Source organism: Orcinus orca, chromosome 10 (genome assembly GCF_937001465.1).
Source record: "Orcinus orca chromosome 10, mOrcOrc1.1, whole genome shotgun sequence".
In the NCBI taxonomy this organism is placed as follows: domain Eukaryota; kingdom Metazoa; phylum Chordata; class Mammalia; order Artiodactyla; family Delphinidae; genus Orcinus; species Orcinus orca.
This window is the reverse complement of record NC_064568.1, coordinates 39773685-39791612: the sequence shown is the minus strand read 5'-3', so window position 1 is coordinate 39791612 and position 17928 is coordinate 39773685. Positions and strand designations below refer to the sequence as shown.

Sequence of the window (17928 nt, the reverse complement as noted above, 5' to 3'; positions counted from 1 at the left end):
CTCTCTCCTATGCAAACAGAAGCTTTAAGCTACTGGGGGAGGAGTATCAAACCCTGTCAGCCCCAGGGCCCGGGTGAAGACCCACTGCAGCTGGGGAAGAAGTTAACAAGAAAACCCCCTTACCCTAGGGGAGGAGCCAGAAAGAATCCTAGCCCAGGACCCTATGCCAATACCTTTAGAAAACGCCATCCGTGTAAGAGGGATAATATGATTGAGAAAAAGACTCAACCACAAGACGCATGCACACAGGCTTGAGCCTAAACCAAGGCCAAAAAACAAAAATAAAACAACTCCTGCCCACTACCAGGCTATCCCTCTTCTGATAAGGGAGGGGAGAGCATGGAGAGAAATCCTCCTGAGGCACAGGTGCACAGCAGGGCCAAAAGCTGGGAGTGGAACAAGAACTTTAAGAACTTTTTTTTTTTTTTTTGCAGTACGCAGGCCTCTCACTGTCGTGGCCTCTCCCGTTGCGGAGAACAGGCTCCGGACGCGCAGGCTCAGCGGCCACGGCTCACGGGCCCAGCCGCTCCGTGGCATGTGGGATCTTCCCGGACCGGGGCACGAACCCGTGTCCCCTGAATCAGCAGGCGGACTCTCAACCACTGCGCCAACCAAGGAAGCCCAGAAAAGAACTTTTGAGAAAAGCTTTCCAGCACCTCAGTCCCTACTCTACGCACCAGAAATGGAAGAATTTGAAGCCAGTAGTGCACTGAAGACCATCATAGCAACAACAAAGCCCAACCCTAGCTCAGCCCTGGCCTAAATTGACTCAACCCTTTGAAAGTATTAATTAACTAGTAAAAGAAGAGAGTTGCCCATTGTTGGGTTGTACCCCGCAGGCCTACAAGGTCTGTGCTTGCCCAGCTCTAAAACCGAAGAAAGAACCCAGAGTCAGCAACAGAGACATCAACGGTGTAATGGATGGGGGAACCTTACACAGCTGAAGCAAGGTCCTGGAGCGACACCCCACCGTGTGCGGCAGACAGCAGGCAGGACATGGTGGCAGTCTTCACTGCCGGCCGGGGCGAGGGGGGGGGGGCGGATTACCAGTTATAAGAGAATTATGTCATGTGGGTTCATTAGTTACCAGGGAAACCAGCAGAGAGGCATGCCCCTCATTACCCCTTCGATAAAAACAATCAACAGCTGGAGCAGGGGCAAGAGTGTAGGAAGGTCCGGCACTTGAGTAGGGTACAGGTGAAGCAGGCACTGGTCGAGAAGGGAATGTACAGAGAGCAAAAGAACAGCCATCTTGAGTGGCCTGACCATACACTCATTTCCAGGCATAAATATTTTATTTCAGTCTCTACTGTTTTACATGTGAGGTCCAGCATTCACTCAAAAATTAAGATACACATAAAAAGTACCAGAAAAAAACAGTAAAGAGACAAAATAATCGGACTGAGAGATGACCCAGATGTTCAAATTACCGGACAGACATTTAAAATAATTATGATTAATGTGTTAAAGTCTATAGTGGAAGAGATAGAAATATGCATTAACAGATGGATAATTTCAGCAGAGAGATGGAAACTCTAAAAGTCAAACAGAAATGCTAGAAGTTAAAAACAGTAAAGATATTAAAGATAAAGAATGCCACTGAGTGCTCATCATTAGACTCAATGCAACCAGGAAAAAAATCAGGGAATTTGAAGATAGATGAAAAGAAAGTACCCAAAATGAAACATAGAGCATCTAAGAACTGTGGGACAATACTCAAAAATCTAACAAAAATGTAACTCGAATCCCAGAAGAAGAAGAGAGAAAGAAAGAGGCAAAGCACAGATCAAGCTCAGAGAAGCCAAGAAGGACAAATAACAAAATATTACCTAAACACAACACATTCAAACTGAACAAAATATCACCTAAACACAACACATTCAAACTGAACAAAATATCACCTAAACAACACATTCAAACTGCTAAAAACCCAAGATAAAGATAGCCTGGAAGGTGGGGGTGGGGGTGGGGGTGGGGGGAGAACAATGATCAAGATTGTAACAGATTTCTCATAGGAAACTATGCAAGTAGGACAACTAATTTTCCTTTAAATTACTGAAAGAAAAAAGTAACACAGAATAGGACACCTAGCAAAAAGTACCTTCCAAAACTTAAGGTTTGTTTTTCAAATAAAACAAAGCTGAGAGAATTCACTGCTAAGCATGTTTGTACTATAAGAGAAGAAGTGTTACAAGCTTTTCAGGCAGAAGGACTATGGTGCTAGACAGAAATTTGGGTCTATACAAAGAAATGAAGAATGCCCCAAATGGTATTTGAAAATGGTATTTGAAAATTACTCTAATTAAAAATTAGAGTAAAGGTATATTTTCCCCATATTTTTATTCATTCTAAAAGATAATTGACAAGCTAAAGCAAAAATAGTAACAAGGTAGGTAACTAACATAAGTCAAATTATGTGTATGACAATAACACAAAAAATGACAGAGGAATTGGACATTTACTATTTTGCATGGAATTTTACACTATACATGAAATGGTAGAATATTACTGGAAGGCAAACTGGAAGAAATTAACATACACAGTAAACTCTAGGTCAAATATAAAACAATTTTTAAAAGAAATATATATAATAAGCCAATGTTGGAGTTAAAACAGTATTTTAAAAAATATTCAGGGACTTCCCTGGCAGCTCAGTGATTAGGAATGTGCCTGCCAATGCAGGGGACATGGGTTCGAGCCCTGGTCCGGGAAGATACCACGTGCCGCAGAGCAACTAAGCCCGTGCGCCACAACTACTGAGCCTGAGCTCTAGAGCCCGCGAGCCACAACTATTGAGCCCGCATGCTGCAGCTATTGAAGCCCGCGTGCCTAGAGTCCGTGCTCTGCAACAAGAGAAGCCAGCATAATGAGAAGCCCGCGCACTGCAACAAAGAGTAGCCCCTGCTCACCGCAACTAGAGAAAGCCCGTGCACCGCAACAAACACCCAACACAGACAAAAATAAAATAAATAAGTAAATTTTTTTTTAAAAAGCCTATTTTAGGTGGTTGCCAGAGGTGGGGGGTGGGCAAATGGGTGAAAGGAGTCAAAATAAATAAAATTAAAAAGTTATAAAATAAATAAGTCCTGAGGATACAATGTATGGCATGGTGTCTATAGTTAATAACACTGTACTATATTTGAAAGTTGCTAAGAGAGTAGATATTAGAAATTCTCATCACAAGAGGAAAAAAATTCATAACTATATATGGTGATGGATGTTAACTAGACTTGTGGTCATCATTTCACAATAAAAACAAATATTGAATCATTATGTTGTATACCTGAAACTAATGTTTTATGTCAATTATATCTCAATTTTTAAAAAATGCTTATTTTAGAAAAGAAATGTTTCAAATCAATGATCTAAGCTGCCACCTTAAAAAACTAGAAAAAGAGCAAATCAACTAAAAGTAAGCAGAAGGAAGGAAATATTAAAAGTTATAAGCAGGAATTGAAAACAGAGAGGACATGACAAGAGATCCTACAGACATTAAAATAATAAGGTAATATTATAATTTTATCTCCATTAATTCAATGACTTAAAGGAAACAGACCAATTCCTTGAAAGATACAAAACACCAAAGCTCACTTGAAAAGATAGAAAACTTGATAGAAAACAGTTCTGTATCTCTTAAACGAATTGAAATCCTAGTTAAAAACTTGACAGAGAAAACTCCAGATCCAGATGACTTCACTGACAGTCTGTCAAACATTAAAGAAAAAAACATCAATTCGACACAAACTGTTCTAGAAAACAGAATAGGAGGGAACACTTCCCAACTCATTCTATGATGTCAGCATGACCTCAGTTCTAAAACCTGACAAAGGCCTCACAAGAAAACAACAGACCAATATCCCACATGCACATAGATGCAAAAATCCTCAATCAAATGTTAGCAAATCTGACCAGCAATATATAAAGACAGCAAATCTCTTTGAAAGGGTTTAACCCATTTTTTAATCCTGACCTAGGATTACACTCAAAGACAGGTGGCATCTAACTCTGTTCCAAATTGTCTTGGTATAAATACAGAATTTAAAGTATCTAACTTTACAAAGCTACTTTCAAAGAAAAGGCACAGCAGACAGTTTAATTTAGGAAATTAAGAGGCAAATTATATAGCCGTTGAGACATTACAGAAGGAACTTTAGGGTTAAGAGTAATCTACAGCTTCAAGAACACATACTCTACTGAAGGGTAATGAACCTACCTCCTTGGTTTCCAAGAAATTTAGATAAAGAGAAAGTTACTAGCCTATACTACAAAACTCAGTTCAGTTTCCTCAAAGGTTTCTAAGATTATGACCCAAAGCGTAATCCCTTATCTACTTTCTGAACCTATCTATCCAGTCTGGCTTAATTACTTACCTTCAGCCTGGCTAGTGTCTGAGCATGGTTTCTTCTTTGACTCCGAATTCCCGGTTTTCTCATCAACATCCAGTAGGGGAATATAGTCTGTTTTTCCAACAGTTTCTCCCACAACATCATCAAAGGCCTCTGCCTCCAGTGTGGCAATAAAGTCCCGTTTTATCTCTTCCTCAATTTCTGGAGGTGGCTCTGTTAATGCATCTGCAAGACTGAGGTCTGCCATTCTGCACCACTGCAACTGCCTGGTTAAGGGGGAAAAAAATGTTTCATACGATGAGAACTGCAAAGGGAAAAACATTCCTAGAAACTCCTGTCATCATCTTAAACAAAAAAGGAATTAAAATCTAAAATTTTAGAGCTAAAAGAGACTCTCCCATTTTATAGATTAGAAAATCACAGCTCTGTAACAGATAGTCTTACCCAAGGTAAACACTTTTTCTTTCATCTCTGGGAGGTAAATAGAGCAAGTGCCATTTTGCCCTTTTCATTAATAAGAAAAATGAAGTGCAAAAAAACCCTCAATTTATCCAAGGTTACAGCCAGTAAGATTCAAATCAGGTCTTTTGATTTCAAGTCTTAAAACCCTTTCAACTATTCCATTTATCTTAATTTCCAAATCATGTCACAGAATAATTCTTAAAAATATATACAAAAGGAGGTCAGATTTGGTTATATTCCCATTTTTAAAAAAAAACGGCTAATTACTATCAGGCAAATGAAGTCACTTTTATTTACCAGGGATTAGGAATATGGACTTTATCTTGTAGGGGTAAGCAGTGCTTCATGAATCACTTGGACATGGCTCTGTCAACCGAACTACTCTTACTAGTTTCCTGCTGGCATGAAAAATACAGACAACGTTCCCTGAATTACCTAGGGGAGGCAGTTCCTCTCTGTGGTCATGTACATTAGCATCTTTGCAGAACACCAGGCTTTCCATTTTTAAACATAACCTGAAATTAAAAAGTATATGGGGGACTTCCCTGGTGGCGCAGTGGTTAAGAATCTGCCTGCCAATGCAGGCGACGCGGGTTCGAGCCCTCGTCCGGGAAGATCCCACATGCCACGGAGCAACTAAGCCTGTGCGCCACAACTACTGAGCCTGTGCTCTAGAGCCCGCACGCCTAGAGCCTGTGCTCCGCGACAAAAGAAGCCACCACAATGAGAAGCCCGCCCACCACAACGAAGAGTAGCCCCCACTCGCCACAACCAGAGAAGAGCACGCGCGCAGCAATGAAGACCTAATGCAGCCAAAAATAAAATAAAGAAAATAAAAATAAATAAAGAACTTTGTAAAGGCCTGACATATGTCAAAGGGTTCCATAAAGAGGAACTGCTTTTCCCTTTTCTATCTATAATAGCTATTATTACTAGTGAGCCTTTGAAAGCTGTTATGAACAAAAAACAATAAAGAATGTCTATAATTAAGCAGTTTCATTGTCAAAGAGAACTTGTAAGGAACACCTGTACCACCTTTAACAACATACAATAAGAGCCCAACAGATTTATTTGTCCTAGAAATATGTAATTATGACACTTACTTCATGCAATCTTCTCAGACTTTTCCTAATTTAGGACACTGATGAAAATATAGACAAAACCAGCAATACATTTTAAACCTCATTCATCTGAGTACGGATTCTCAAAGGGCAACTTTTTATTCACTGTAATCTTTCCCCTCCTCCCCGCCTCCCAACCTCCCAAACCATTTTCTGGGCTGACATGTGGTTCATGGAATATGAACAGCAGCTTAAATTCAGTCTAAGAGGGTAAAATTGATAGAAAATTAGACAGCTGGAAGTGGGAAGGTCACTTGGCTCCCAGTACATGCATCCAACCACCCAGCATCTGCATCTCAAAACAGTTTAGCTATTCTTTTCATGTCATCACATATAAATAGAAGTATGATTTAAGCGCGCGCGCGCGCACACACACACACACACACACACACACACACAAACACAATCTACTTATGGAAAATGACCCTGTAAAAGCAATACTAGCTAGTGGAAGTGAAAATACTGGCTTTTAGCCAAAAAGCTCCAGTTTTCAATAAATTAAAGAGAAGACTACTCAATTTTATAGTTATTCTATTCTAAAATATGTGTAAGTATAATAAATTCCTTAGGTGCTCTACAGATCTGTTAAGCTGGTTCTGCAAGTGATCCAGAATTGATCTTAATAACTTCATGACTGAATGTCATCCCACACTTAACAGCATCATTTAAGGTCACAATATTTATTCATGCCTTAAAATGTTTAGTTATGTATTTTATGGACAAATGGATCTGACACAGTGTTCTTCTCAAATCTGGATATACAGGAAAATTCAAAAACATACCCTTGTGAATGAGAAGTATCTACTTAAAAAAATTCTCTCATTGACTATTTATGCTTTTCCTCCTCTATTTGTATAGATAATAGAGAAAATTAACTGAGTTTGAATTTTTTTAATTTAAGTACAGTTGATTTGCAACGTTTCAGGTGTACAGCAAAGTGATTCAGTTATATACATATTCTTTTTCAGATTCTTTTCCGTTATAGGTTATTACAAGATATTGAATATAGTTCCCTGTTCTGTTAACTTTAAATGGATTTGTTGATAGGAGGCAAGAAACGAAAGCTGGTTAAAGAAGTTTCCATGCTTCACTAGTTCAGTCTGATTCTCACTATGGCTTTGAGTGAGTCACCTTCCGGGGCTGAGTTCCCTAGGCTGTAAAATGAGAGTGGTATGTTAAACGATTCTTGAGGTTGACTATTCTATAAGCTACTTATAATTCAGTTTCATCACTTAAATTAGAAATAAACAAACTTCATATAGATTCTCTGTGTGACTATTATTTTATACATCAAGTACTCTCAATTATAACTGGGTTCAGGTTTATTAAAAGGTAAAAAGGGGCTTCCCTGGTGGCGCAGTGGTTGAGAGTCCGCCTGCCGACGCAGGGGACGTGGGTTCATGCCCCGGTCCGAGAAGATCCCACGTGCCGCGCAGCGGCTGGGCCCGTGAGCCATGGCCACTGAGACCGCGTGTCCGGAGCCTGTGCTCCGCAACGGGAGAGGCCCCAACAGTGAGAGGCCCGCGTACCGCAAAAAAAAAAAAAAAAAAAAAAAAGCTAAAAAGCCTTTCGGCAAAGGGAGACTAAAAACCAACTACCCAGTGCACAGTGCCTGCTTGAGCAAATCTGACTGGAGCTTAAGAAACTCCACCCAGTTCTGGCTAACATCAAAGGAGACTTGACACCACTCTACAAGAAAATAAGCCCCATATTATTTAACCAGGCACCAAGAGCATACCGTTTTCAAGCATAGCACTCTGGACATCTGATCCTTCATTCTGACTTCATGCCTGATGTGAAACTATCTGGTGAGAACGTTTTGAAAATACCTAGGTAAACCAAGGCAAGAGGAAATGACAGGACATGATGATGAAGCACAGAAGAGAATTTTGGCCTCTTGACTATTCTTTTACTATTAATAGCTATGTGCTCATAAAGAGTAAATAAGAATACATAATGAGATCACAAGTGCCTTCTCTGTTGTATGGTTTTCTTCAGATCACAAACTCTGGAATTAATTACTGAACTAAAAATATTTTCTAGGGCTTCCCTGGTGGTGCAGTGGTTGAGAGTCCACCTGCCGATGCAGGGGACACGGGTTCGTGCCCCGGTCCGGGAAGATCTCACATGCTGCAGAGCAGCTGGGCTCGATAAGCCATGGCCGCTGAGCTTGTGCGTCCAGAGCCTGCCCGTGTACCGCAAAAAAAAATTTTTTAATTAAAAAAATAAAGAAAAAATATTTTCTAGGTCTATACAGATTAAATAGTGTTCATATCTAACTTAAATGCACAGAAGTATGGGCAAGTTTTCAAGTTCCCAGAAGTCCTTGTGAAAATTTTAGGTCAGTCATATCTATAGTCACTCAGTTGGGATCTGTGCTCATTCTGGCTGATGAGAAATTAGCATTCTAGTTTGCAAATGGCCTGTTGTTGCCTCTGTCCTCCCTTACTAACCTCCCCCCATCCCCGCCCCTGACCAAAGGTGCTGCTTTGAAACTAAACTGGAGGAAGAAAACTCATGAAAAGGAAGAACAGAAGCCTAATTCCCACCAACATACTCACACTTTTCATAACCACTGTAATATTTTCATTTCACTCAGTCACATTAGCCAAACTTCTACCAAGATTCAAACTTCTACCAAGATTCATTCAATGCAGCAGCCAGCATTCTCTTTTAAAGTACAGAATCCTATTTCACAATTTAAAGGGGGGTAATAAGGGGACATACACCCCTTGAAGGACCATCATTCCACCTTATGTGACTTTAGTTAGCAAGTAGCTTTCCTCCTAACCCCAGAGATAAATTCCATTGAAAGTGTCTGAGTTTCTGGTTTTAGGATAAAAAGGAAGAACATAATTTAGCAACATGGAATATTTCAGGGAACAAAGCAGACCTGGATAAGGTACCAAAGTAGGGAGAAGGTACGTGGGCCCACAGACCCTAGGAGGTAAGAGAAAGGGAGGTGACAACGCCATGGGCAAGCTCAACACCTTTCAAAACACTGCCTGTCAGTTTTAGAAAAAAGAAAGAAACTTTCTTCTCAGTAATTGGGACTAGTTTAGAACCAAAATTATCATTTATAACATTGTTTATCTAAGGAAAATGTATTCTGAGTTCCAAATAACCAATTTAAAAAAGAAACATTTAATAATAATTCTTAAAGGTAGGAGACTGTTCATAATACTCACTTAAATTGTACCCATGATGGATATTCTGTTCTGTTTGGGGGGTGGGGGTGGGGTGGAGGGGTGAGTTATGGACAAGACACAGAACTGTAAAGATACGTGGGCTAATATTTTCTTCTACACTTTTTTTTCCATGACGGAGAATTCTGAAGCCAGCACTAAGCTGCTATCCCAGGACAGTGCTGTGGCCAAAAATGTAGGGCTTATTCCTCAAGCTTGGAAAAAACCCAGCATCCCAGACAGTCCCAGAGACCATTTATAATCTGACATGCTTAAAGGTATAGTCTGCATCATAAAGATTTCACATTCAACATGAGACTTTTTTAGTTTGCCTAGCAAGCTTTCAGTGACTAAGTGGGGACTTTATTCCTCAGATTTGTTTTAATGAATTTCTTTCAGAGGCCTATTACATATCAAGCTGAACCTTATCTGTCTGGAGGCTGTGTTCTGTTTTTAATTTATTTAACTAGAAAACCTTGATTTATACTTTCAGTTGAAACAGTATTTCATTCAAAGTAAAACCAAATATTTATTAAGGACCTCTAGGGGTCCTTATACAGCTCACAGGCACTTACGATCCCTGAAGCTAAGCTAAATTTCTCCTGCTCCTCCCCAGAACCAGACTGGAAACAGCAACAGACAGCTCAGCAACATCTTGACTGTCCTGAGCAATAAACTCCAAACCCCCTGTAGAATATATTAACTTTCCACCCCCAGGTGCCTCCCTATCCACTACAAGGACAACAGCTGTACTATGACCAAATGATGGAATTTCCAGGCTCAGCGGGGTTCTGTTCATCACCACCATTTGTCCTGCTCATCACAGGATTAGCAACAGGAGAGAGCCCTTGATTACTAGAATAGCTGAGGCCATCAACCAGTGACATTCCTACATGAAAGAACACACTGATACACATTACTTCCATGTAGTCCCCAAAACAAAGTGTTCCTTTTCCCACTGCTAGTTTAGGAAGCCCTGTCCTGTAAGTATAAAACACTGCACACACATGCACACACATATTCACATACCTAAGACCTTGCAGCACAAGGCTTAAAGCCTAGCTTACTTACTTACAGGGACTATCCAGGCAGCTTAGATTCGGTCCTGACTGAATGCATTTTGGATCTCTAAACAAGCACCTGCCACATTTCTATCCAAGTGAATTTGAATCTATTTCCCCAAGAAGAAGAATCTACACTAGATACCTCCCACTGTTAGCCATGTGATACAGATGGCATGATGTCTGCTGAAGTCCAGTTATATGTGCCAAAACAAGAGATGACAATGACACAGCACTTACATTTCTGTTATAACTGTCCTCAAGACCAAATCTTCAATTTTATCTCAATTTTTTTAAAAGAAGAGCGAACCTTAAGATGATTCTCAATACCTAATGCCCCCAAATTTTGAAAAAAGAGAAAGTATTTTTTAATACTTTCATCCCAGTTAGTCTAACCTCAGTCTAACAGACAAAAAAACATTCAGAGTTTGCTTACTCTTATCCATAAATTATTTCTAAACACTTAAGATCTCTAAAGGCTTTTTAAAAAACACCAGTTCAAATAATCTAGGATCCAATTCCCTCACTTTAACAGATGACAAAAAAAGAATCAGAGAAAATGAATTACTTATAAATGAAACCGGGATTGAGGATCAGACTAAGAGGAGACCCAGAGAACACCAGACACAGATGCAGGGTGTGACAAAACTGGCAAAATCTTGGAATTTTACAGTCTCTGCTTTAACCTGACACAATGGTATCACTATACTTCAAAATCAATTTTTTTGCTCTACCTTTTCTTCTTAAAGGCAGTTGGGAAGATTCCTAATATCAGGAAAACATACCAGTTGATTTAAAAGGACCCCAATGCCTATTTAAAAACAAAACAAAACTCCTTAGTGTGATATCAAGGCCACACAATCCTAGAAGACCCAGTCCTACCACCTACTACAACCATCAGCAGTTTTCCACTTGGGGCTCTCTATATTTTAGTCACATGGGACCAGCTGCCATTTTACAAGCAGACCACTGACTTTATCACTGTATACTCTTGCTCATATTGCTCTCCACACTTCAAATTCTCTTTACTTTCTCCTTGTTAGTCTTGAAATCGAGATCCACATCCTATCACCTTTTCTCTGATTCCTTTTTAGAATCTGTTCTCCCAGTATCATTCAGAACTAATACATCGTCTATACTTCTATTGTAACAAACAGTACAGTCTGATCTATACTGTAGTGAGCTGTATATACTAGCAACTCCTGTAACCTACTAGGTCCCAAAGGGGAAAGACCATGTCTAAGTGATGTGTATATCTTCTCTTAGTGGATTACTTTATACAGAAGATGGGCCAAAACAGCAAAAGCCGACAAAATGAAGGGGATAACTAAACAGACAGTTCTAAAATGGTAAATGGAAGTTCATAAAAACCATGTCTAATCTGAAATTAATCAGAGATGCCAAAGCTACAAAAAGTCAGAACTGGAAAAAGAATCAACAGTGACTTCCCTGGTGGCACAGTGGTTAAGAATCCGCCTGCTAAAGCAGGGGACACGTGTTCAAGCCCTGGTCCAGGAAGATCCCACATGCCGCAGAGCAACTAAGCCTGTGCACCACAACTACTGAGCCTGTACTCTAGAACCTGTGAGCCACCACTACTGAGCCCGCGTGCCGCAACTACTGAAGCCCACATGCCTAGAGCCCGTGCTCCGCAACAAGAGAAGCCACTGCAATGAGAAGCACATGCACCTCAAGGAAGAGTAGCCCCCGCTGGCCGCAACTAGAGAAAGCCCACGTGCAGCAACGAAGACCCAACGCAGCCAAAAATAAATTAATAAAAATAAATTAATTTTTTTTAAAAAAACCTCAAAGAAAAAGAAGAATAAACAGATTAAAGGTGGAAGGTCATCAGTAATTAAGAATATTCACCTCATTTCTCCTACTTTCTAAACATGGCCCGTGCCAGAGCAATCATGAAAAAAAAGCCAACAGGGAGTAACCAGACGACCCAGCTCTCCATGCTGGTCATCTTATCATTATTAGGCAGGGCAACAAAAATAGCTCTCTGCTTTTAGAAAAGCACAACAACATGATGCAATGTGACAAAAACAAATCGTTTTTTGTTCAAGAGATCAGCTACCACCATCATGTTACTATCACTTTTATAATTATTGCAATGTTAAATCTCTATAGTATCAGCTCACATGTCTCTGTCAAGGAGTAACAAATATATTATAGAATTTTAAGCTACTTAGCCTGGGGAAATTGGATGAAGTAATCACACTTGATCAGCTCTTAGCTTTTGAGAACTATTTTATTTAAGAAAAACCTCTTGGGACTTCCCTGGTGGCGCAGTGGTTAAGAATCTGCCTGCCAATGCAGAGGGCACGGGTTCAATTCAGGCCCTGGTCCAGGAAGATCCCACATGCAGAGGAGCAACTAAGCCCGTGTGCCACAACTACTGAGCCTGTGCTATAGAGCCCGCGGGCCACAACTACTGAGCCCACGTGCCACAGCTACTGAAGCTCACAAGCTCTAGGGCCTGTGTGCCGCAACAAGAGAAGCCACCGCAATAAGAAGCCCACGAACCACAACAAGAGTAGCCCCCGCTAGCCAGAACTAGAGAAAGCCCGCGCGCAGCAACAAAGACCCAACGTAGCCAAAAATAAATTAAAAAAAAAAAAAAAAAAGAAAGAAAGAAAAACAAAACCTCTCCATCAAGTGAAGTTTCTCTCTGAAGTTCAGAGCCACAGTATGCCACACTTTATTGTAGAAAATGTCAGTGAAAGTGAGGGGAAATGGAAGATAGAACTAAGAGTAGATAGGGATTTGTGATACTTCTGATACTTCTGTAATTATTTATCTACAACGTATGTCTCTTTCAGAGCCCGCCTTGGACTCTGAGTTCTGAGATGCAAAAGACAGCATCTTTTTCACCTTTTATCCTAGGCATCTAGTATAATAAAGGGCCACCTCATAGGCACTCATTAAACGCACAGGCATTCTACTGGTTGTGCTTTGTTCTATATCACGACACCAGCCTTTTCTTGCTGGGGTCGACATTTGCCCAGCTAAAGAAGCCTGCTGGCTCTTCCTTCCACTGTTGGTCCAAGGCACGGAATCAGCATTGGGGCACAGTAGCTCAGCTCTTCTGAGCAGCAAAGATGGCATAAACTCTATGGGAGTACTTAGTAGGCACTTTATAGAACAACCTTAGTGATGTCTTACCTTTAACATAAAAGTACCTTACAGATGTGTTCAAAAAGAGGGGGAAAAAAGCCTGGAAGTAAAAAATAAAAACAATACTTTTAAGTGAAAACTGAGCAAGCAAAGTAAAAAGTCAAAGGAATCTTTCAAGTTATTATTTACCATAACTTTGAACATTTTACCTGAAATAGAGGAAAAGATCTGAGTTAAAAGTGAAAAGCCACTGGAACAGAATCAATCAGAGACAGAGTTGAGCAATTTCAGTTTTTAAGAGTTAATTCTGAAGGACACCCACAATTGAGAGCTACTGAATTAAGCAATAATCTACCTAATACACTAAAGATAAAGTTCATCAAAATGAAACATAAAACAGGATTTGTAAAACTTAACACTAGAAAGAGATAAAGTTCTCCCTTGTTGGGAGGATAGGTGCTTTAGATCCAGTTTACTAGAAGCAGAGCCTGAAATGGGATTTTTATAGAAGTGGTTTATAGAGGGAGTGCCTTCAGGAGAAAGATGTAGAAGGAAGGGAGCCAGCACTGGTTTCAGCCGAGTCCCCCTCTCTGCCTCTTCCCTGGGAAGCTGTAGAGCACAACAGCAGCACTGAGTCAGTGCCGCCATGAGGGAAGGGGGCCAGGTTTCTGTAACCCTCGTCAAGGCACTCATTGGCTGAGAGACACACTGGCTGGTTAAGGGGATCCAGACAGGGTACCAGTAGCATCTACTGCAGAACATTCAACTGCGTAACAAAAAGGCATACCAGATTGGTGTACATAAATATCAAGCAAAATCAACTCTAAGCAAAAAATCATTAGTAGAAATAAAATGACAAAAAGTTTAATTCACTAAGAGTTATCAATATTAAATATCAAACTTGTACATACCTAACAACACAGATGTGTAAAAATACATAAAACTGATAGTAATGAGGAGAAATAGATGAATCCTCCTTCATAGGGGGATATTGTAATACACCTCTCCCAGCAACTGACACATCAAGTAGACAAAAATCAGCAAATACAATATAAGCTATGAGCAACTCAGTATACAGGTTTCAACTACTGGACTACAGAGTACACTGGAGAAGACACTTTCTCTTCTAGCACACATGAAACTTTCTTTTTAAAATAAATGTATACTAGGAAATAAAGTCTCATATTTTAAACATTATTATACAATCCACATTTATGAAACATATAAATAAGCTAGAAATAAAAACCTGAATTTTTTAATGTATTAGGAAATTTTAAAACACTACAAATAACCCATGAGTTAAACCATAATAGAAATGAAAAAATGCTAGAACTGAATAATACCAAAAATATTATATAGCAAAGTTTGTGGAATACACCTAAAGAGGGAATTTAAGAATGTCTCCAGCCTTAAGTGCTTATATTAGAAAAGGAAGAACAAAATTAATTAGTTAACATACATCTTAAGAGTTAGATAAAAATAAATCTGAATAAAATCAAAGGAAGGAAATAAAATCATGAACAAAAATAAAGCACAAAGAAACAGAAGAGGATGGACTTCCCTGGTGGCGCAGTGGTTGAGAATCCGCCTGCCAATGCAGGGGACATGGGTTCGAGCCCTGGTCCGGGAAGATCCCACATGCCGCAGAGCAACTAAGCCCATGTGCCACAACTACTGAGCCTGTGTTCTAGAGCCTGCGAGCCACAACTACTGAGCCTGCGTGCCACACTACTGGAGCCCACGCGCCTAGAACCAGTGCTATGCAGCGAGAACCTACCTCAATGAGAGGCCTGTGCACCACAATGAAGATTAGCCCCCACTTGCCGCAACTAGAAAAAGCCCGCGTGCAGCAACGCAGACCCAATGCAGCCATAAATAAATAAATACATTAAAAAAAAAAAAGATTGATCCTAAAAAAAAAAAGGAAACAGAAGAGGAGATCAGCAAAGCAAAAGTCCTCTTTGAGAACTGATAAAGTTAACAAACCACTGGGAAGACTGACGAAAAAAGAAGAGAAGGCACAAATGAACAATTTTAGGAAGGAAAATGAATAATGCCACAAATGCAGGAGAGAGAAAAAACGAGAATATAAAACTATGCCAACAAATTTGAAGATTGGATAAAAAATATCAATTCCTAAAAGAGTATATATCACAAAAACTGATCCAAAATATAATAGAAAACCTAAACAGTACCAAATCAATTAAAGAAATTGAAACAGTATTTTTAAATCTTCCAAATACACACACACACACACACACACACACACACACACACACACACAAACACACACACATATCCCACAAAGGGTTTTATAGTTCTACTAAATATTTAAGGTGCTGATCTAACACAAACTCTAGAAATTAGAAAAAGAATGCTCCCCAACTCATTTTATGAAACGAATATCAATATAAGTATAATATAGTAGAGGCTGGGATCCACACTGGACCATCAGAGGTTCAAATTTGGGTTCTACCATTTAGTATCTATGTGACCTTGGGCAAGCTTCTTAACTTCTTTACTTCAGCTTCCTCAAATGTAAGTTGGGGATAACAGAATTAACTACTTCTGGATCTGTTAATATTTAAAATGTTATAACAGTGCCTGGAACACTGTATGTGCTTTAGGTATTTGCTAGTGATTACTATATGATTATTGGTAATATACCCCAATATCAAAACCAGACAAGAATACAGTAATGGAAAATTATAAGCAAAAGTAAACTTATGAACTTAGATCGCAGGTCGCAAATATTTTCGTAAAGAGCCAGATAATAAATTGTTTAAGCTCTGAGGCCCATACAATCTCTGTCACAAATACAGGCAGTGCTTGCTTTGCAAGGTTCTAACATCCACAAATTTCAATTACCATAGTTAGCTAAAAAACACCAGTCCTTCAAAAACCTGTTTCAAGTTCCAGTTACCACGGTATATTAACTGTGAGTAATTGCATAAAGCACAAAATTAGCTGCTAACTCTTCAGTCTACAAATCACTACATAAATAACAGGTGTGCATCAAGATCAGTGACCTATCACATCACAAAGTATGTTAGGGACTGGTCACTGAGCATCTGTTATTCATTTCATGCACAAACAGTTGTGTTGCCTCGTCTCCCAGTGATAAACCCATGTGACATTTTATAAAACGGATAGTTGTAAGAGGGAACTGGTCAACAAAAACGAAAGTGCAGCAAAGAACTAAAAAGGAGTAACATTGGAAGTGAAATCCAAATCGAATGTGAATGGAGTTACAGAAGTAACAGCTATGCTGTGGGATGTTGACTCTACCGTCATTCAAAAGACTCTGGATATGGTTAAGAATCCACCTGTCAATGCAGGGGACACGGGTTCGACCCCTGGTCCGGGAAGATCCCACATGCCATGGAGCCACTAAGCCCATGTGCCACAACTACTGAAGCCCACACACCTATAGCCTGTGCTCCACAACAAGAGAAGCCACCGCAATGAGAAGCCTGCACTCCGCAACGAAGAGTAGCCCCTGCTCACCACAACTAGAGGAAGCCCGTGCCCAGCAACAGAGATCCAACGCAGCCAAAAATAAATAAATAAAATAAATAAAATAAAAAAAAAAAAGACTGGATATGCAGCCGGAGGAATTTAGTGAAGGTGAGCTTATCTATGTGTGTTTGGTAAAAAAGATGAGGATGTCCTGGAGGAAGTGACTTGGGCAAGAAACTTCACATTAAAAGAATTCTCAAATATACTTTGTGACACTGAAAATCCAAACGATAAAATCCTGGAAGCAGATCCAAACTTAGAAAGGAGTATGACAACTTGCCAAGGCAGAGAAAAGATGCCCATTCCACATCATAAGTCACAAGAAGAGAAGAAACTACTCTTGATAAGTTTTTTACTAAGAAATAAAACATCTTAATTCTCAAAGTTTCTAATGTTTTAAATAACAGTGTACTAAATATTAATCTTCCTATTTTTTTCATTTCCCTGTGCATTTTTAACAGGCAACAAGAGAACTTTTAAAGTTTCTGGGTACTTCCCTAGTGGCACAGTGGTTAAGAATCCACCTGCCCATACAGGGCACACAGGATCGAGCCCTGGTCCGCGAAGAATACATATGCCACAGAGCAAGTAAGCCCATGTGCCGCAACTACTGAGCCTGAGCTCTAGAGCCCACGAGCTACAACTACTGAGCCCACAGGCCACAATTACTGAAGCCCGAGCGACTAGAGCCCAAGCTCTGCAACAAGAGAAGCCACCGCAATGAGAAGCCCACGCACCACAACGAAGAGTAGCCCCCGCTCACGGCAACTAGAGAAAGCCCGCACGCAGCAACGAACACCCAACGCAGCCAAAACAAAACAAAACAAAACAAAACACTGTCATTATTTGCAGGAAACGTAACTATGAAAATATAGAGAAAATCAAATAAACTATTTGAATTAGTAAATGAATTTATTTAGCAAGGTTGTTGAACTCCAAGTAAATTGCTAAAACTCCAACTGTATTTCCACATACAGCAAAAATAATTGGAAAACAAATTTTTCAAAAATACCACTGACAATGGTATTTTTTTTTTTTTTTTTTTTGCGGTACGCGGGCCTCTCACTGTTGTGGCCTCTCCCGTTGCGGAGCACAGGCTCCGGACAAGCAGGCT

General features: G+C 39.9%; 1 protein-coding gene across 32 annotated transcripts in view; it reads right to left on the bottom strand.

The window, feature by feature from the left end:
- MAP4 (microtubule associated protein 4) overlaps nt 1-17928 on the bottom strand; it is a 168468-nt gene that overhangs the window by 105977 nt on the left and 44563 nt on the right. For 31 of the 32 annotated variants that reach the window (XM_049716261.1, XM_049716262.1, XM_049716258.1 and 28 more), the window contains one exon: nt 4371-4612. In XM_049716261.1, the coding sequence (XP_049572218.1) occupies nt 4371-4593 (223 nt within the window). In that variant the 5' untranslated portion in view covers nt 4594-4612. Of the gene's footprint in view, nt 1-4370; nt 4613-10189; nt 10324-17928 lie in introns of those variants that run through there. The other variant, XM_049716257.1, reaches the window with a different exon arrangement.